At 33.8% G+C, this 20961-nt stretch overlaps 5 protein-coding genes across 7 annotated transcripts; 4 read left to right on the top strand and 1 right to left on the bottom strand.

Moving 5' to 3' along the window:
* The first annotated feature begins 134 nt into the window (after window positions 1-134).
* Window positions 135-4396, top strand: LOC135841773 (HMG box-containing protein 4). 2 transcript variants are annotated; one of them, XM_065358948.1, is made up of 11 exons: window positions 135-336; window positions 2414-2518; window positions 2600-2679; window positions 2762-2864; window positions 2957-3078; window positions 3165-3245; window positions 3319-3394; window positions 3479-3543; window positions 3619-3854; window positions 3923-4052; window positions 4123-4396. In XM_065358948.1, exons 1-11 carry the CDS (start codon window positions 258-260, stop codon window positions 4288-4290), a joined length of 1245 nt encoding a protein of 414 aa, XP_065215020.1. In that variant the 5' UTR covers window positions 135-257; the 3' UTR covers window positions 4291-4396. The 2 variants fall into 2 exon arrangements, with proteins under 2 accessions (XP_065215020.1, XP_065215019.1); XM_065358947.1 differs by having other exon boundaries at window positions 2402-2518.
* LOC135841775 (U3 small nucleolar ribonucleoprotein protein IMP4) lies at window positions 578-1820 on the bottom strand. The gene is made up of 3 exons (XM_065358950.1): window positions 1385-1820; window positions 888-1308; window positions 578-811 (listed from the first exon to the last, which is right to left on the bottom strand). Exons 1-3 carry the CDS (start codon window positions 1687-1689, stop codon window positions 614-616), a joined length of 924 nt encoding a protein of 307 aa, XP_065215022.1. The 5' UTR covers window positions 1690-1820; the 3' UTR covers window positions 578-613.
* Window positions 4397-4434: 38 nt separating the features above from the next.
* LOC135839847 (uncharacterized) lies at window positions 4435-5765 on the top strand. The gene is made up of 3 exons (XM_065356075.1): window positions 4435-4803; window positions 4903-4948; window positions 5022-5765. The coding sequence occupies exons 1-3, from the start codon at window positions 4609-4611 to the stop codon at window positions 5651-5653; spliced, it is 873 nt and encodes a 290-aa protein (XP_065212147.1). The 5' UTR covers window positions 4435-4608; the 3' UTR covers window positions 5654-5765.
* Window positions 5766-6280: 515 nt separating this feature from the next.
* Window positions 6281-9293, top strand: LOC135839846 (protein KRI1 homolog). Of its 2 annotated transcripts, none has more exons than XM_065356074.1 (11): window positions 6281-6464; window positions 6555-6771; window positions 6884-7059; window positions 7125-7285; window positions 7357-7489; window positions 7565-7777; window positions 7850-7994; window positions 8064-8167; window positions 8234-8500; window positions 8577-8737; window positions 8815-9293. In XM_065356074.1, exons 1-11 carry the CDS (start codon window positions 6387-6389, stop codon window positions 9278-9280), a joined length of 2121 nt encoding a protein of 706 aa, XP_065212146.1. In that variant the 5' UTR covers window positions 6281-6386; the 3' UTR covers window positions 9281-9293. The 2 variants fall into 2 exon arrangements, with proteins under 2 accessions (XP_065212146.1, XP_065212145.1); XM_065356073.1 differs by having other exon boundaries at window positions 8061-8167.
* An 849-nt stretch (window positions 9294-10142) lies between these two features.
* On the top strand, window positions 10143-20797 carry LOC135839662 (lamin Dm0-like). Its single transcript, XM_065355787.1, has 10 exons — window positions 10143-10678; window positions 16375-16507; window positions 16833-16970; window positions 17081-17260; window positions 18713-18853; window positions 19505-19689; window positions 19763-19973; window positions 20069-20290; window positions 20362-20448; window positions 20524-20797. The coding sequence occupies exons 1-10, from the start codon at window positions 10278-10280 to the stop codon at window positions 20557-20559; spliced, it is 1734 nt and encodes a 577-aa protein (XP_065211859.1). The 5' UTR covers window positions 10143-10277; the 3' UTR covers window positions 20560-20797.
* The last annotated feature ends 164 nt before the right edge of the window (window positions 20798-20961 follow it).

Below are 20961 nucleotides of genomic sequence, written 5' to 3'. Positions count from 1 at the left end.
AGATTTAAGATGGTCATTTTTTTAAAATTCCGCTGTGAATTGAATCATCGAATAAATCATGTTGAGCTAATGAAGTAACGATTTTTCACCACACCTTTGATAACGACTATTGTAACGTTCAAAATAACATTTCGTCCATAAAAAGTTTGGCGTTTGTTTACGTTTTCAAACAAATTTGCTTCAAAACATTCGTTTTTTTGAAATTAGTTCGAGTACCGCGAATTATTAAATAATTAGCATCTTTCATTCGTTAAAACATGTATAAAAGAAGTTACAAAAGGAAATCAAAAACAAGCGAAAGCGCCGACGAAGGAGCGAAGACGCCTAAACCAGACAGTAAGATACAATTATCGTAGTTCACGTTTCACCTATATTATCAATGTTATCTAGATAATGTAATGGCTAGAAAACTGTCGAATACTCAAGAACTTGATTAAGTTATGATTGCTTCGATGTAACAGTAATTATCTCTCGTGCGATTACGCCTAATTCAACGTATGAAATTCACTCTCACGTAATCTTGATGAATAGCAGACAGTTGATCGATATGCTAGGTTTACTCAAAATGAAACACAAATTAGGTACAAAACAACTTTATTTTACAAAATACAAATTATAATTTTTCTTCTTCTACGACCCATCCGTCGTCATCAGACAAAAAACGTCTCTTAACCGTGGTATTCATGTAAGGCCTAAGTGCCCATTCTGTATCGGATGCATCTGCAATATCAATCGTGCCTAGTTTAATTTCGTATAATCTCATTTGAAAACGAGGGCCTACTTCGGTCAATTCGACGTTTTTACCATCTACCTGAAAATACACAGCTCAATATTAGTGATCGTTTATTTAAATGGCATAATTCAATGTTATTTGCATGTTGTATTACCTTCTTATAAACATGATGTCGGAAAGAAATGTAATCGTCGTGATTGGCGAATGAAATAACTCGTTTACTATCCTCTTTTGGAACTGGATACAAGTATTTTAAAATATTCATAACACGTTCTCCCAATGTTGATTTGAAATTGTGAAATATCAAGTGAGGGTATTGCTCTGACATAGTGCCGATGTTTTCGATATCATGTCTCATTACAACGTCAGACAGAGTAAAATACGCAGTAGGCCCGTAAGGTAAATGAGATATCACTAGACCATCAGGAACTCCTCGATGTTCGTGAACGACTATGAAATCTGTAACATCGTTGGCTCGACAAGCATTCACTAGCTGTTTCATTTCGTAGTTACCACGATTCATTCGTTGCGAATTTGGAATAATAAGTCGTATTTCTTTCACGAACTGCTTCAACCTGAGTATGTAAAGCGTAATTAGAATAACTTATTTGGTTTAGGTTTAAGGTTTGAATTATTAGATTATTGAATTACTTGGAAGAAGGATCTCTTGAAGTGGTAATCATAACTTTGGGATCTTCAACACCTGCCCATCGATATTCGTCATCTTCGTGTGATTTACTTGCGCCTCCTTCTTCTGCCAGTTCTGGTCCAAGATCTTGCCATTTCAGTCTTTTTTGTAGGTTGAGTGCATCCTTCTGTAATTCTGTTGGAATACGAGTGTTTTCATCCAAACTCTTTTTCAACCTGTCTTTTTTATTCTGTATGGCTTTATCCTTGATTTCTTGCGACTTTTTGTACAGATATTCTCGTCTCAGTCTGGCTTGTCGACGGAACATGATGACTGCAGGATTTAAAACTTTGTTAATTAGTATTTTACATCAAAAACTTACATTTTCTTCGAAAGTTCGAAATTTTATCAGTAAAAATTCGCACATTGCGGGGAAACGTGTTTGTGTTTTTTTTTTTGCAAGATTTGGGAGTATCGCGATTTTCACAATGCCTTGTTTTTTGGAAGTAGGTTCGTTGAGTAGGTATGGCATGTGCGGTAATTTTGGTAATTTGCGCAGTAATTACGGAAATGAAAATCAATTCGAAGTTCGATTCGAATCGAATCCAAATAGGGCACGTGTAGGGTGTAGTGCCCTAATCCAAAATGGGATTTATTTATTTTTCAAGAAATTGCTTAGCGAAGTAGCGAATTTCTCTTCGATTTTCTGAGCAAACGAATTAACGAATAAAAAATAAAAATATCATATCTTAGTTAAAAATAGCGAATGAATAGTTCTTCTTTTCTTCTAGATCCAATCCAACGACCCAACCAATCTCTCAATTTTAATAAAATAATCATGTTTCCAAATTTCAATCAGGTCTGAAAAAATAGCTTCAAAATAATTCATTTGAGCTGAGCAAATTTCTTAGTAGTAACATCAGTAACATGACATTTATAAAATGGCCCTTTGTGTCATTGTTCGTATTTTCAATTTCAAAGTTCAGACTTCAGTGTGACCTCTATGCTCTATGCTAGAACTTACTTCTAACTGTTTTCAGATGAATTGGAAGTCACTGGAGTCAGTAGATCTGGAAGAGTACGAAAAAAGTCGTCAAAACTTATCGATTATGAATCAGGGGCTGAAGAAGATAAGCCAAGGCGAAAGGCTGACACAAGTGAGATATTCATTGCTAAATTAATTATATTTTACGTATACTGCAAAACCGCGTGATAAACATATATTTTTAATTTTTCAGGTAATGTTCAACGCACGCCTAATTTCAAGAGACAACCCGAACAAAAACAAGATTCTGGTTTAGATTACGGCGATAACGAAGTAAATATCATTTTAGAATTAATTCATACATACTTACCTCTGCGACATTTGTTTTTCATGTTTGATATTTCAAATTCCTCAGACGAGCAATGATAATCAAAATTTATCTGAATCTGAAAACGAAGGAAATTTTTATCCAACCGCCGAAGCCGAAACCTACGAGGATTCAACAGCTGAGTCATCAGGTTAAAAATGATAAAATCAGCTTGAATCATGTAATAATTAATTATCACTTCTGACGTACTCGTTTTTAAAACTATATTTTATTATTGAACAGGAAGCGAACTGGATGATGACATGATAGATGATAAGATGACCATTGACACAGAGCCATCTAACGCGTCTACGGAGATTTCATATTCTCGTGCAGCTTCATCAGGAGCTCCTAGTGTACCACAGGTAAATTTAAAACCTTGAAAATCGTGCGGTCATTTTGATTGAAAAGAAACAATTAGTTATAAATTATAACTATATAATCTTTTCAGAAATCTCTCTACATGTTGGAAAAATTCGCTAAGAAGAAGAAAAATGGGCGAAGTACCAAGGCTGGACGTAAAGATAAGGGGGTAAGTTATGGTAATCTATTTATTACGATCAAGTTTCTACTGAGTTGATTGTTTTTTATTACTCATTTTACAGAAAGCTCGATTTTCCGCATACATGTTATGGGCAAGAGAAGTAAGACCAGACTTGATGAGGTCTCATCCAAATATAGGTAAATTTTATTTTTAATAATATTTCTGATATTCTTCTATGAGTATAGGTAGCTTATCTTATAATAATGTGTTTCTGATTTTAGATTTCTCTCAACTTAGCACTAGATTGAGTGATCTTTGGGCTACGGTACCATATACAGATAAATACGTAAGTCTGATGTCACACTTTTTTAATGGTTCTTGATGAATTTTTGTTTTAATTTATTTTTCTTCGTATTTGCAGATGTGGAAACAAAAAGCCAAACGAATGGCCATGATGGCAAAGGAATCCGATAATAAAGAAGACATGAATGCTCAGAAATTACAAATCAAAAGCACGTTGCGAAAAAAATTCATCAACAAAAAATCCCCTCCTTCTACTGGTAAAATATCTATTCAAGATAAAAAATCGATGTCATCTTTAATTGAAGTAAACACAGCACCAACGCCTCAAAGACCGACTTCTTCGATTGATGTGAAGTGAGTAATATTCGTGTTGAAATTGTACTCCTTTTTTGAAAAATCTAATTTCCTGTGACTTTCTCTAGACCTGTCACCCATGAGCTTCCAGTGCCAGTCACGAAAAATGTTAGCACTCAACCCCTCGATGTAGCAGCTCATTTAAAATTACTCGGAGAGTCATTAAGCATTATTGGTCAACGATTAAAAGAGCATGAGGTGAATTTTTCATTTATTTTCGACTAGGTGTCATTTTTTGCTGCTTATAACACGATTAATTTGTTTAAAGGGTCAAATCGCTGTCTCTGGAAGTCTCTCAGTGCTTTTGGATACGTTATTATGTTCTTTAGGACCATTACTGTGTCTTACCCAGCAAGTAGAAGAAATGAACGGATGTTCGAAAGAAATCCTTAGTAGTATTCTTGATAATATCGCCTACATTATGCCTGGCTTATAGGATACTTATCATTTTTAAAAATTGTCGTGTTTTTGTTCATCTGTTCTGTTTGTAAATCCCTGTTGTATAGAAATTTTTAATTAATAAATAATTTTTGAGTTTTTCACTTCATTCCTTTTTCTTATCTCAATTGTCCATCAATATTCGGCTGCTAAGAGAAGATTTCAAATTTAAAAACAGAAAGTAAACAAAAATTTGTTCGAAAAAAGTGAAAAAATTTTTGTATCTTATTTTTAAACCGCTAAAATATTATTTTTTGAATTAATGCTTCAGAACGTCGGTATGTGATATCGTTGTTGTTCAATCTTCCGGAATGTAATGAATCGACGTAATGACGAGGAAGACGCTTTGAACAATATAAGCAATATTCGAAAAGAAATATTACAGCTGTGCAATGCTCCAGGCTCGAGAACAACTGATTTTCATAGACTTGGATTCAGCTGCCTTTTGAAGAAATTGCATGAAATTGAAAAAATTGTTACTGGTCTTAAAGACATGCCTATTATAGCTCACGTAATTTCTTAGTTTATTAATAAATTTTCGCTCTGAAATATAAATATCTAGAGCTGTTTTTGTGCTAAAATTTTTTAATTTTTCGGGTTTTGTTTACAGAGCACTCCTCACACAAGTCGGATTCAACCGGTTGTAACGGATCATGGTAATTTCAGATTTGTATTCTTCCTTAAATGAAAAGTTATAATATTAATTAAATCCCTACCTTCCCTGTTTAGATTTAGAATCAACCATCGATCAAAGTTTTCCAGAAGTACGAGCAAACCCAAGAATTTTATCGTTACCTGATGACTTGACACCCAATACAAAAAGAGTATTGTTTGATATCTACAATAAAATTGAAAGAAGTTTCGATGAATTCTACGAAAATATGAAATTGAAGCTGAAACAATCGTATGAAGATAACTATCGTAAACTGGACGATTTCATGTGTTCATTGCGAGAAAATCTAAAAACTGAAATACGAATGTTTATAGAAAACGTTTTACTTGAAGAGAACACAAATGAACCGCCCTCGGATACATTTTATGATGATAGTTCTCATATACCTTTACCTCAACCTGATCCATTTTATCAAGCTCCCTTACCGTTTACTAATGTACCGGTGATCAACATGGAGGTTGTTAAACAAACGTTGAAGAACCCAGAAGTGAATGTGGAATTGAAACGAGACTTTTTTGCCAACCTTAACGCTCTGAACGATGTAATAAATGAAATTTCAGAACAGGCAAAGCCTACGTTTCGACAACCAGCTAGAGAGGCACCGAGTAATTCGTTATCTAATCCCGAAGTGCATCCTCAATATGAGCAGGAAGATGTCCAATTTCAACCTTTAACGTGCAGTAGATAGTAGAATTAATTTAGTTAAAATTTTTCTTCGTAGCTTTTCAAATTATTTAGTTGATAAATTTGAGTAAGTGTAAAATTATTTTTCCGAATAAAATTATTTGAGGATGTTTTAAGATTGCAGAACATACCTAGCAAATGCTAACAGGTGAAAGATAACAGGTGATAGGTTCCTATTGTTAGGTAGATACATATGTTATGCAGATTTTTTAGGTTGTAATTATTTTGGAATTGATACTTTCTTGTCAAAGAAAAAACAAAATTGTGCTTTAGTCTATCCTTTTTACATGTCGAGCTTTGGGATTGACATTGACTTTCTGTGTTCAGACTTCAGCATCAGTCTAGAATTACTCGTAGAAGCCACCTTAGCCACATGGGACCCTCATTTCAGAGATAGGTTTTGGTCTACTCTACAGAAATCTATAATCTAAATTCTTGACATCAAACTTTAAAATTTTCATATTAATTGTCAAAATAAATTCGATTTCTATGCTCGTCAATCACCTTCGACCTACCTCTCTACCGGCCGCCACTTGCCGCCACCCAACGACCATAAAAGAACGAAATTGCTCATACATAACGTGAGCCCTAATAACGTACAGAATCATACGTATTTGCACGTGCAAAATGAAAACATTGAATGCTTATTGCTTATCACATAGCCATACGACATTTTTGAATTTTTCGTTTAATAATGAGTTTTGCGAGTAATTATTAAAATTATTGCTGAAAAAAAGATGTCTGAAGATCTTAATGATGAAGAAAAGCCAACAGAGACATCCTCCTCCTCTGAAGAAGAAGACGAGAATGCCAAGGTATGAAACGAAGTAACTCAACTAACATCTCTTATCATTATCAATGTCTACATAATTATTTTTACTTATTCATGTCTTTTTCAAATTTAGGAATGGACTGATGAAATTGAGAAAACATTTTTAAAAACCTTATCTTCTCTAAAGAAGAAAGATCCCAAAATATACGACGATAAAGTTAAATTTTTCAAAGATGAACTAATTTCCTCGAGACATCCGCCAGCTCCAAAAGAAGAACATCTCTACTTGAAGGATTATGAACGGAAAATTATTCTTGAAAAGAATGGAATTTTGACGGATGAAGAAAGCGGTATGTATTCTACAATGAATCCTGTTTCTTGCAGAGTGAATGAAATAATAATTGTTTTTCACTTGATATGAGTGTTTCATAGTGCTTAGTCACGAATTATATTTTGTTTTAGATGATGAAAAGGCTGTTGAAATTGCCAATGAGAGAGCTCAATCTCCTACTTACGTCGAAGAACAGCGTATTTTGAAAGAAAGTTTCAAAAAAATGCTACAAGATGACGATTCCAACGATAGTGAAAATGAAACTGCTGGTTTTTTGAAAGTCAAAGAGAAAACTTCGCAGGAAAAAGTATGATATTTCTTTTTTACGATTAATATTTGTTGTATGTTATTCATTAATCATTTGGAATTCAGGCGAAAGAAGAAGCTGATTACATCGAATGGCTGAAAGGTCAAAAAACTGAATTAGAAGATAAAGAAACCGAAGGAGATTTGAAATATTTACGTGATTACTGGACAGATCCAAAGCTAAACGAAGGAGAGCAATTTTTGAGGGATTATATTTTAAATAAAAAGTTGGTTGTGACATCTGTATTGAGGTAAATTTTTCCTGAAGAATGAAATTACGAAGAAATTCTGTTGATAGATATTTAGAACCGGGTCAAGAATCTGAAGCAGAGTCGGAACTTTCATTTTCTGAAGAAGAAAAACAACTCGAAGAATGCGACGAATATGAGCAAAAGTACAACTTCAGATTTGAAGAACCAGATCAGAACTTTGTTGGTATTTTGTTTCCTAATTCAATCTGTTGTAACTATGTATTTACATTATTTTAATTTTTCTTACTTGTACAGATTAAAACGTATCCCAGAGTGATAGAAAATTCTTTACGAAGAAAAGATGAAAAACGTAAAGAAAAAAGACAGGCGCTGAAAAAACGAAAAGAAGAGGAACTAGCCCAAAAAAGATTGGAAGTTAAAAAACTAAAGAAGCAGAAAAAACAAGAATTATTAGAAAAAATTAAAAAATTGAAAGAAATTACTGGGAATGACGAATTAGGGTTTAACGTAAGTAACTTTGCCTAATTTCACAATTCACGTGCTTTTATACATTTCTCATATAAAATTATATTTCATCAGGATGAAGAACTACAAAAAGATTTCAGTCCAGATGAGTACGATAAAACAATGGGTAAATTGTTCAATGAAGAATTTTACGAGTTGGACGATATGAACGACACAAAACCTCAGTTTTCCGATTCCGATTCGTATGATTACGAAGATGGTAAATTAACTACTGATTTTAACTCGCAAAAAATTCTAAATTTATAAACAGATCATTGATTTTCAGAAGGTGATGGAGAGGAAGAAAATTTCAATGATGATGAAGCACTTCCTGTAGAAGATGACGCAGCTGCAAATGAAGACGAATCTCAGAATGATGATTCAGAGATAATAGTAAGCTCGTAGCAATATTTCTCATGTTTTCCCTAAAAACATTCTTTCAATGTAATAAATTTTCAGATGGACTGTGATTATGACCCTACCGCTGTAGAAGAATCGAAATTCAAAAGGCAAACTCGATCAGCTCGTCGTAAAGGTCACAAAAAATCCAAACTTATGGAGGCTGTTCGTAAAGAAAAAGCTGTGTTCAATGCGTCTGAAAAATCATTCGAGCAATATCTGGATGAATATTATGGTTTAGATTTTGAAGACACTGTAGGAGATATGCCTTGTAGATTCAAATACCGGAAAGTTCCCGCCAATAGTTTCGGTTTATCTGTTGAAGAGGTACTCGCATCATTACTTTATTCCAATTAAATGGTATTGAACAGTTGAAAAAAATGATTTGTATTTTTTTTTTCAGATTTTAGCTGCTGATGATAAAGAGTTGAATAAATGGGTTTCCATGCAGAAAATCGATACCATTCGACCGGAAAATATTGAAAAATTCGAGCAGAAAGTATATTCTAAGAAAGCTCGTGATGAAAATTTGAAACGAAAACTTCTTCCAAGTCTTTTTACCGAGTAAGATGTCACAAATTATGCATAAAAAATTAGTTTCTATAAAATATTACTCATTTGTATTACTTGCTTTTTTGCAGAAAACCAGAAGAAGGTACTCAACAAGCAAACGCTAATAATGAAGAAGCTCCCAAGAAGAAGAAAAAGAAGAAAAGACGATCGAAGAAAGTGAAAATGGATTCTAACAGCGAGGATGTCGTTCAGTCAAAACAGTCCGATGTTACCAAGCCGAGTGAGAAAAACGATAAAAAATTCAATAGAAAACGTAAAGCAACCGACAATGAGGACAATATTCCCAAAAAGAAATCTTTCAAACAGGACAGTAATGTTCCCACCAAGAAATCTCCTAAAAAAGACAACATCCCTAAAAAATCTTTCCAACAAGGCAATTCAAAATCTAATAGTGAAAAAAACAAAACCAAGTCGAAGGATCAGAAGTTTAAAAAAGATCGTAACGATACTTGTGAAATTTCTGACGAACGTTTAAAGGCGTATGGAATTAATCCTAAAAAATATAAGAATAAACTGAAGTACGCTCCTAAATAAATATTTTTTTGTACGCGGTTGTTATTATTGTATTCATGAATTATTACCTACAGCTTAAACGGTGTGAATTCTTTCTTAATTTTACTCGAATTCCAATGATAAATATTATTATCTTATCTTTTGTTATACCTAGTTGTAAAATAATGAAGAATTGAAGAGGTTTCACGAAAACGCTAACACTGGTGTGGCGTAACTAATGAGCAATCCTCTCGTCTAGCATCCTATTGCTACTTCATTACCAAAAATTGATCATAAAATGTTCAAGTGAGGAGTGACTTTTGATTTTTGAATGATGGGAAGGAGGGGAGCATATTTCCAACGTATGGAAGTCCCAAGTTTTCAGCAAAGTCTTCCAGCTTCCACTTCCCAGTCGTTTTTCCATTAGTAGGCATAGGCAATCACAAAAGTAATTCAAATTCAGTCCAAAGTTCAGTCTTCAGCTCCACGAATAAAGTACAAGTACAAAGTACTTCAGTAAAATACCAAAATTATTTTTTATTTTTTAAAAAAAATTTTAAAAAGTGAAAGTGAAAACCGACGTTAATTTGAGAATTTTGTGGAAAATTTATCGTCAAAGTGGAGAATTCAGAATTCTGTCCGAAAAGGCGAAAAACAACTTTCTGTTTTCAATTTTCAGAAACATCGTTCAGATACGATTTTAGAATCATCAAAAAAACAACCCTTCGCATTTTTTCGTGCATTTTGGAGAATATTTTCTCACGAATTTGCGAAACGAGGAAATTCGATTGAAAATTTGTCTCGCTCCACCCTGTATAAAGAAATACCTCATAAGCGTCTGAGACTAGCCCACAAAAATTCCGACAAAGTATTCAATTTTTGCCAAGTGGCAGCACTGCGTGAAAATATTCAAACAACAAACAAACGGTTAGTCAAATGTGATAGCTTGGGTTTAGTTTTTCGGTGTTTAATAATTAATTAATTAAATCATAAATTAATGCGTGTATTGTGTTTTCTAATTGTTAATTGATTTAACGCGATGTCGACAAAAAGCAGTAGCCGAAAATCAACACCGGTTCCATCAACTCCAACGAGCAGTGCTTCTAAATCTTCCAGGACCAGAGACCGAAGCCGGAGTCCGCCGCTAAGTCCCACACGTATTTCTCGTCTTCAGGAAAAGAAACAACTTCAGCATTTAAATGATCGTCTAGCTCAGTACATCGAACGAGTACGTCATCTTGAAATCGAAAACAGTAAGTTGGAAGTACAACTTACCAGCTATCATGAAACGAAATCGAAAGAAGTCACAAATATCAGAGACCTATATGACGCCGAAGTTGGCCAACTTCGAAAAGCTTTGGATACCGAAGCCAAAGAAAGAGCTAGAATTGATTTAGATAATAAGAGATATCTACAACAAAATCAAGAACTAACCACCAAGTGAGTTGATCTCATTTCATACTGTATTTCCTAACATAAATCGACATAGATGTACTTGATAATTTAACAACATCAGGAAGCCGGTTTTTCGTAAAATGTATTCTAATACGAGTATTTTATTTGTTTACATTGGTCTTTTGAGTTAATAATTCATATGGGTATGGTCGAGTGATTTTGAAACGTCGTATTGTTGTAAAATATTGTTCGAAATTGTCGTATCGATACGCTACATTGCCTAGCTAACTGTGTGGTAGGATATTAAATGTTTAATACAACACATATGGCATATCCTTACGATTATTTCATCGTACGTAGTAACTGCGCTAATATTGCTTTTATTCATTCATCAGGTACTCTTCAAAAACCAGAATTATTTCTATTAAAATTATAAAACCGAACGAAAATTATGTCGTCGTGTCATAAACGGATGTGTCGTGATATCATTTCCCATTTCCCTTGATATCATTCTATCTACTATCGCATATGTTCATTTTGGGACAAGATTTTCCGATAAATTTATTTCCTCGCGCCATTTTTTTCTCTCCCACTATAACAGAAGACAAAAAACCATTAACATTCACGTACTCGTAACTCGTACTGCCCGTCTCACTCTCTCACTTGTTCTCCGAATTCAAAGGAACCGAGTCATGTTCATTGCTATTCTATGTACGAGCGATGACGTAACACAGCATTAAACTGACATAGTTGTACAGTACGAAGTTGAATACATTAAGGCTGCTTTTACACGTAGCGATTTGACCAACATTCCACCCGTCCTGCTAGAATAATTCTCAATCAACGAAATGGCATTTTCCTCAGTTTTTCCATCCATCTTTCCCGTCAATCCTTTTCGAAGAAATTGCCAAATCATTCGATGAAAAAATCCGCATCTGAAGACTCATTGAAGAGCCCTTGAGCCTGCACCCAGCACCCAGCAGCATTCGTCATCGACATCGTTGATTTAAACGAACAAGAATTGCCATGCTGGTAGCCAAATGTGCATTTAATTACTAGTAAACGTAAAAGGGTCCGCGTCGGTTGTTAATAACTTAGCAGGAGGCAATATTGAAATCTTCCTTTCGGAGATAGCTTAGTTACACAGACACACCTACGGAAACTAGTTCCGCTACGTCACTATTTACCAGTGCTGACAGATACTTTGTCGAAAATGTTCCTCGGTTGAAAAATTTCAAGTACAAATTCCAACGCGAATCGATAAATTTCATTTCAGAGGCCTTGGAAACGTTAATGTAAAAAATTTCACTATCACGTGACGTCATCTTTCCGCCAAATGTAATTGAACTCGAAAAAAAACCTAATTGTCTCGATTCGGATTAAAATGTTGGTGGGTTTGATGCCACTTGCCAGTCGCCTGCATTATTAGAGGGTCTTACATTTATAAAGATGGACAATTGTTCCAAAGTATAGTCCATAGTCCGTATTAATTACCATCCCAATAGTATCGGCGTTATAGCCTGAAAGCATTTGGGAAATTTTCTCCACACACGATGAAATTCAACTCGGATCTGTCGAATTGTGTGGGCGAAAAGAACTCGCTTTCTAAATCGACTGCAACGCCTTTGTTCCGTCAATCATCGAGTAAAATTATACGCACCGTGGTACTTTTTCTCTTTCTTTCGATACCATATGGCTGAAAAAAAACTTCTACCAGGCATATTTATAATTTCTGATCGATAAACATCGTCTAAGTTTACAGTTACCAGCACGCGATTCTACATTAATCCTATCGTATAAATGGGAAAAAAAATGTTTTATTTTAACCGAAATTCTTTCAACTTACGTAATTTTTTGGTAACCTTTGTCGTTGAAATTTCAAGGACAACGTCAATTAGTCGTATGGTACTCGACTATGGGATCTCATTAGTTCCTGAGGCAGTTGTTTCTCTCCAAGTCGAAGTATGATGTGTGTTTTAAATTTAGATTTTATGACATGATTATAAAAGCTGATTGGATAGTGACATTTTATGAATTACTCACGTAGATTGCAACGAGATTAGGTACATGAACGTTGGTAATACGAGTATTATGTGTGTGTAGTTTGAAAAGGTTTAGGAATTCGGTTGGTTGTTCAAAATACATATACTAAAATATAGCGATGCTTTTAATTAACATAATATTGAGAAGAGCAGAGAGACGGATTGAATTTAAATTAATCGATATTCTATTTTATGTTATAATGAAAAACAGTTTCCTTTATTTTTTATTCTGATGAAGGAAAAACCGACGTTGGAAACGTGTCTCGTGATTTATTGTTTCTGCCTTGATGCAAAAATGTCCAAGGTTGAAGACTAAAATGAGGTTCAGTTCCATTTCCCTCCCATTTTTTCCTCGTATGATTTAACCATCGCTTTTATCAAAAACAATTTTCAATCTCAGTTATCGATTTTTGGAAAAAACTACAGGTCCTGTGGTGAAATTGAAGAGAAACAAAATTGTAGAGCTTGAAATTTTTCTACAGTAGAGTGAAATTTATTTTCCTTTAACGAGACGTTTTTGAGAAAGTGCATTTTGAGCAGCTTTGAGTTCGAGTATTTATAAATTTATTATAAGGATTTCTCTTTCCTCATTGTTCCCTTCTTATGGATCTTTTGTAAACTTGAAAATATTCGAAAAATGTAAACATTAAATGCAACGAATTTTTAAAATGAAAAAATGCAGTTTTAATTATAGTGTTAAAAAATGAAATTCGTATTTTATTTTCAATACTCCAGTTCAACTTCAAATTCCAGCCTGTTTTGAGACGAATATAATATAAGTAGATTGTGGATGAATCTGTGTACAAGGTGCTCAGAAAATAATGAAAAAAATTATCTATTCTCAAGAAACGTAGAAATGAGAAGAAAGCACTCTAGTTCAGTTTAAAAACGACGAACACAATGAAGGGGTTCTATCGAGTTATGTAATTTTAAAACCGGTTCAGTCGTTTCTAAGCGGTTGCCATAGTATTTTTTCAAAGGAAGAGACGATTGAAATGAGTTATTTCAACGTTGTAGGTTCCAAAAGTGTGCCAGTATGTGCCCAAACACTGTCGAAAACCAGTTTACTATAATTTCGTATTCAATGACTTTTTTTCCTCGAGGAGAACAATGAAGGAAATTTTTATTAAGATTGTTACCTGGCAGGATTGCAATTTTTTGAAAAATCCAAGCAAATTTCTATTGTACATGGCGTGATAAATTTTCATGCAGCACCCCCTCTCTCTAAAAACACATTTTTGTGTGGATATTTTATGATTAAATCTGAGAAAATTGAATGAGATGTTTGTTTGTGAACTTTCAAAAAAATCGAAGAAAAGTCATTTTTGATGATGACGTATTTGAGATTCGTTTTTTTTATTCAATAAAAAAGTTTCAGAATACACTGTAATAAGTCTTGCAAGTTGTGCACTGCAATTAATGATCGTGTCTTTCAACAAAACTGCAAAATGCTTATGAAGTCTTGCATTTGACTCAAAAGTCGTGTTGAGAGCACATTTTTGGAGGAGTGAACTCTGAAGAACTTTGAGCTTACGATTAGCTCAGAGTCGTGCAGAAATACTGAAAACGTTCTTAGAAAAAAGGCGGGAATCTGCAGAAATTTTAAAAAAATGTCCAGAAATATCCTGAACCTGAATGCATTTTGATTTGCCCAGTAAAAAGTACCTAATATTTTTTTCTTTTCTTCAACTTCTGAATGAAGTTTATTTTTCATAATATTTTTTCGAGTTTGCTGTTGAAATTGTTTCTTACCTTTTTGAGAACTGCTGAATCTGTTACAAGAATATTCAAAATTTGTCTAATTTTCCTCAAATAATCGAAAAAGTTCTGAAAAATTCTTGTAGCTAAAGTATTTTTAAATTTATTTTTCGGGTATTTTTTTTTTTTTTGAAAGGCTATAGGTGGATAAGTATGGTGAATTTGCCCCCGAGAGCTTCAGGGTTGATATTTACATGGAAGGTGGGTACCCTTGAGCACCTTCCGTCAGGATGTCAGGAAAGTTTCAGACCCCCCCCCCCCGTTTTTGAGAAACCCCCCCTTTTCTGAAATTACAATAAAAAAATTTTCTCAGCCCCATGTGAACCGATTTTTTTAATTTTCTAGTATGTTGTAAACATCCATAAGAGGTATCCCTACAAAAATTTTCACCCCCCTCCCACATATTTCCCCCTCAAAATGGAGTTTTTTTAGCTTTGTTTACCCGTTTTACAAAAATGGGAATAGCATTTTTAAGTGTGTTTTTAACCCCCAAAAACATACGTATATTTTTTTCAAAAAAAAATTAAAGGTGGGCCGTGGTCAAAAATTGAAAAAACTTACAGAGGGGGGAAAATGGATTCTGGTGTAAATTATTGTTTTTGGTAAACGAGGTGTCGTTTCCATATAAATCGAACCCCCAAACACGAATATGGCGTCCAATTTAATATTACCCTCATCCACACTCCTCCAGTGACTCTGCCCCCAACTCAATTTTCACTATATTGAAAGTTCAGATATTTTCATGATGTTGGTGTGATTGAAATTGTAAAGATATTTCTGACATTTCTCTCCCCTCACAAAATATTAAAATATAAGAAAACATTTAGTAATGCGAAAAATTGACGCCCCCCCCCCTTAAAAAGGAAGTCTTGGAAGTGTTTGAAAAATATCCAACCAAAATTTTTTCATTTTGTCAAAAACTGTCCAATGTGCTCGCAGTCGCATTTGTATCATAATTTTTTTTTAATGTGTACTTGAGAAAAATTGTTTGGAAGTTTGAGAACCACTGAACTGGTTTGGAGAATATTCAAGTATAAATTGGGCCATTTTCTTCGAACGCAAATTTTTAATTACTTTTTTTATAATTACCTCTTGATGCCTCATTTTCATAAACAAGAAACTCAGAAATATCGAAAACACATTGAGAACTAAAACGAACCGGTTTCATGAAATTGAACCGATTAGAATTATGTACCACATTTCCTGCTGATTTTCTAAACACCCTGTACATTAACAAACATTTTGATATCGTGGAATCAATTATATACTTTTCTACGTACCAAACAGTAATTGCAGGTAATGAATAGGTGAAAACGGAAAGGGTTATAGGGAGATACGAAGCAATAGAAAAATACTAAAATATGTACCGTCATTCATTAAATTTAATATACTCGTTAAAATTTTAAACAAAATAAAGGGAAAGTTGCGGTGAAAAAAGGTACATAAATGATGGTAATTTCTGTAATAAATTTTCCATGAAAATAAAAAGGCAAAAAGACGAAGAAGAACCCTTAAAAAATTCACGATCCGTGCTCCTCGAGTAGATACGTAATTTACATATAACGTGACGTTGGTACGTTTCGTTTGCTTTATTTCATAGGTAGACTATGGGTACACGAACTAAAGCGGTGAATTTTTAAAACGAATTGTCCCATTTTTAACAGGGCTAAGAATGTGCTGCGCGGGTAAAATATGGCGAAAAGTAGAACGAGTGGTATTAAATATTAAATGTATTAATAATAACGCATTATGTTTATATACATTGGTTCCTAAACCGATGTACCGCTCTGTAACTGGTATCATTGTCTAATGTCTATGTATTGTATCGATAAGCGTTATTGACCCCTTTTGAAAACAATTTTTTTATTAAATTACTTAGCGTAATATCGTAAAAATATTCAACGTGATTGTAATTTTGTATTTTTTTCTCTCTTTTTCCAGACTGAATAAAGCCACTGCCGATTTTACTTCAGCCGAAAAGGATTTGAAATTGTATCAGAATCGATTCAGCGACGTCCAAAATAAATACAACCAGGCTGCCGCCGATTTGAAAAAAGCGCTCAACGAAAACAAGGTAGAACAACCCCTACCCGTATAATGTAAATTTTTACCTAAATTACCTCGACCTATTGCCAGAACTATACAACTAGAAGTGCTCAATGGCCATTCATGTTTCAGATTAATTATGAAATATGGTGGTTATTTGTGCTGAGTATTGCATCTCGGTAATTGGTAATTTCGTAAGTAAGATTCAATATCTTGCTCCTTTCTCCATCCTGCAAAGGTTTCCTTACCGCTTCCCCAGTCCCAATGTACTTATTTTTTTTTCCTAATGAAAAAATTCACGAGAGACTACCTCGACTCCGCGGAGATTGATAGATATTGTATTATTTTTTCAGGCTTTGAGCAAAGATGTTACTCGTTTGCAAAATGAATTGGATAGCAAAACGAAAGAACTCGATAATGAGACCATTCTACGTATCGATTTGGAAAATAAACTCCAAAGTATGAAGGAATCAATCAATTTCAAAGAACAGGTAATATAGCGGAAGATATCATTCGAACGTCATAAATCTCTTTGTAAGTTTAAAAAATGATGAATGACGATGATGATTGTGTGTGTGTGTTTGTTTTGTTTTTTTTTCAGATGTTTGAACAACTATCCGAAAGTAGAATTATCAAACAAGTTGAAGTGTCTGATATCGATGGCGCTATTGAACAGAAAGTTGAACAAAAATACTACGAGAATTTACAAGCCTTACGCCAAGAATACGAAGATGATTTGAAACGTAACAAGGATGATATTAAGAAGATTTTCGAGGAGAAGGTAATTTTGGGGAGAAAATGTATACAAGCGTTAAAAATTGCATAGAAAACTATAAATCCGGTCAATCTTACATCAACGTCCATAAAAACTTGAAAGTTTCTGGAAAATATCAAATTTATTGTGAAGGGATGGAAAAGATTTGAATTTTTATTGCCCTTATTTGTGATGGAAAGGATTTTTAAAAATTTTTAATGACAGTGCACCCCAAATTGGTTCATTTTTACTGAACTATAGGAATCAAAGATCTGTAAATCCTGCAGGTGCTAAATCGATAGAGGAGGGGGATATGAAAAGTAAGGCCCCCGTCTTGAATCTTGAGAGTCCGAAAAAATGCTCAAAATGTCGAGAGCTTATTTTGGGGCAACCCCAAAAAAAAAACATTCCCAAAAGTTCCACTTTTTTCCCAAAAAAAAATGCTAAAAAATCTCACTTTTTAACCTAAAAATTGACAAAAAAGTCCCTGTTTCGACAAAGATTGCAAAAAAGTTCCATTTTTGGCCAATTACCAAAAATTTGTATTTTTGCTAAAATTGTCAAAAATTCTCGGTTTTTTGCAAAAAATTCCAAAAAGTTTCGTTTTTCTCCAACTATACAAAAGTCTTGCTTATTGCCAAAGATTCTAGCTTTTTTACTTAAAAAATGCCAAAATTTCACACTTCGAAAAAAATTTCAAAAAAATGTTCTTTTGTCAATAGGTACCTATTTAATTCCTAAAAATTGCTGATTTTTGCTTTTCAATTTTTTTTCTTTCAAAAATTATGCAAAACCTCGCTTAGGTATTTACCAAAAATTGCCAAAAAGTGTCACTTTTTTGCCAATAATTCCCATCAAGTCATGCTTTTTGCTGAAATTTTTGAAATTGTCGAATTTCATTTTGACAAAAATTGTAAGGTCATTTTTTTTTGCAAAAAAATCCAGTCTTGTTTCAAAAATTGTTCAAAAGTTTCGCTTTTTTGTCAAAAAAGTCTTGATTTCAATGTTTTATTAGACGCTTTGCTTCAGCTCGAAAAAATAATATAACGTTGGATTTAGGTACTGCATAAATCTTGGAAATAAAAATTCAGGAGCGATGAACCGATTATTTGAACTCCAGAGAAGCTAATTTTGAAAAATCTAAAACGTACTCATAAATTTTTTTTCTTTCTTTCCATGATTAATTGTGAGGTTTGAACTCCTATTCAGAAATTCCAAGCCTAAGACTTCTAAACTTGAAACCCATCAAATTTTCATTTTTTTTTCAATTTCTGAAAGTACAATCATCGTAGGTAGGTATGGGTGAATATAGCTAAAAATACCGCGAAATTATGCGGTTAAACGTTGAAAGTCGTAAAAGTATGACCAAGTACTTGTAATCTTACATTTTACTTACTAGTAATAATAATGAATCATTCAGTTTATTAATTTACGTAAGTTTTAGAAGAAATAACTAATCTTTGTTCTTTTCATTCGCAGATCAAACAGTTGGAAGCTGACTTACTGCGTAAGAATAACTTAGCTACGAACACTTACGACCAAGTGCGCAAACTACAGCAGGATCTGGATGATGCGCGTAAATCTGTTAAATCTTTGGAAGCTAGAAATAACAACTTGGAAGTAAGTATTAGTAGATGTTCGTCTACAATTATCACTCAGAGTTCACGAGATCATCGTGATTATTCCTCACCGAAATCGTTGAACTGTCGATTATGGGGGTGATAAAAGTTGTAACCTAATGATAGGCATAATTTGAACGAAATTTTCTCATCTACGCCTTGCCTGAACAGCGGGGTTTATCTTATCTGCGATAATTCCCTTATCGTGTCGAAGTACATAGCTGATACCTACATAGTTTATTAGTTTAGGGAATTTTTAAAGAAGGTTGAACGTGACAGCAAATTAGACATGAGTTATAAAAAATTTAATCCTTTTTTTCCCCTTTTTGCTTGGGATCGTTTAAATTATACGATATGACGATCATAAATATTATAAATACGATCGGTTTTCCGTCGATTATTAACTTTTTACCGGATTCGCGTGACGAACGGTATAAAAAACTTGGTCATTTACGTGTGATGATCGAATTAAGTCGTACAAACGATGGTTTGAATGGGTTTCAAACCAGACAATTATCGTTATCGTGTAAGATGACGATTTAAATATTTAAGAAACTGCGGTTGACTTTTTAATAACAACCATCCCTTTTTTAAACAACGCTTTCGAGTGTTGTATTCTCGAAAGGAAAAATGATTACTCGATTTTTCGTAGGATAAAGTCACCTCTTTGGAGACCCTTTTGCAAGAAGAGAGACTGAATAGTGCTACACAACTCAGCGAGTTACAAGAATCAATGAATACCCAGCTTCAAGAGTATCAAGATTTGATGGATATCAAAGTGGCCTTGGATTTGGAAATCGCCGCGTACAGGAAGTTGTTAGAGGGTGAAGAACAAAGGTAACAACGAATGATTGAATGAGAAACGAGGATCATGTGGATGGGTCATTGACTTTGTAATTATGTCTTTTAGATTGAAATATACTCCAACGCCGACTCGTCGAGAAGAAGCTAATGGTTATTCCGATGATGATGAAACACCTATGCGTAAAAGAAGGAGAATGCATTATGATGAAGAGGAATACGAAGATTATGCAATTCGATCTACATCCAAAGGTGACATCTCCGTCAGCGAGGTTTGCCCTCATGGATCCTTCATAAAATTACATAACAAGAGTAAAGATGTAGGTTTTAATCTTTTGATTTTTTTTTTCAAAAAATGTTTTCTCGAATGTATCGATTACATTGCCTGGTTTTTTTTTTTTTTTGTTCATTTTAGGAGGTTTCCGTTGGTAATTGGATTCTGACGAGAAAAGTCGGCGACGTCGACATTTCATTTAAATTCGCAAAAAGCGTTAAAGTTCCAGCCAACGAAACGATCACTGTTTGGTCTTCCGGTGAAAACAAGAAACACGAGCCACCTTTGAATATCGTCATGAAGAATCAAAAATGGGCTACCGGTGACGTAATGGAAACTGTCTTACAAACTAAAGAAGGAGAGGTAAATGTTCAGGGTAGTTGGTAACTCGGTACTACGAGTACATGGTACTAAATTTAGGTTTCATTTTGTAGGATGTAGCTTCCATGGTCCATAAGAAAGAAAGACGTATTAGAACGCGATCTTACGCCCGTTCATCGTTTGGTTCAGGTTATCCAAGGGTAAGTCTCGTGTTATTAATGGGCTTACTTTAAATATTTATAGAATTTGTAATGTTTACCTTTCACTCGTTTCAGGGAGGAGATACAGATGGCAATTGCGTTGTTATGTAAGAGTTGAGCTCTTTTTGGCTACGTCGCGTCGTGTTGAACTGAATGGTGCCTCCCTTTTTCTTTTTCTAATAATATTTAATTTTGATATAACAAAGAGATCACTGTTTTCTGTATTTTTCATATTATTTAAAACATAACGTTTAGGTAGCTGTTTAATGTTCATTAAGTAAATTTTAAGAAACATTGACGACTTCGAGTTTTTTTTCCATTTTAAAATAAATTTACAGTTTTGAAGATTTTCGTTGATTTTATATCTTCTTAATACTAACATTCGTCTTGATTTTTTTGCTCGAATTTGAGTGTAAGTTTCGATGATTTTTGTGTTTATTTATTTTTATTATGGATATGTTCGAAGGGATTGGATTGTCAAAAAAAAAAGTGTTGTCGGTGAGAACCTGATAA

This window comes from Planococcus citri, chromosome 3 (genome assembly GCF_950023065.1).
Source record: "Planococcus citri chromosome 3, ihPlaCitr1.1, whole genome shotgun sequence".
Taxonomy (NCBI): domain Eukaryota; kingdom Metazoa; phylum Arthropoda; class Insecta; order Hemiptera; family Pseudococcidae; genus Planococcus; species Planococcus citri.
Note: the sequence above shows the minus strand (reverse complement) of the source record. Positions and strands in the feature narration are given on the sequence as shown.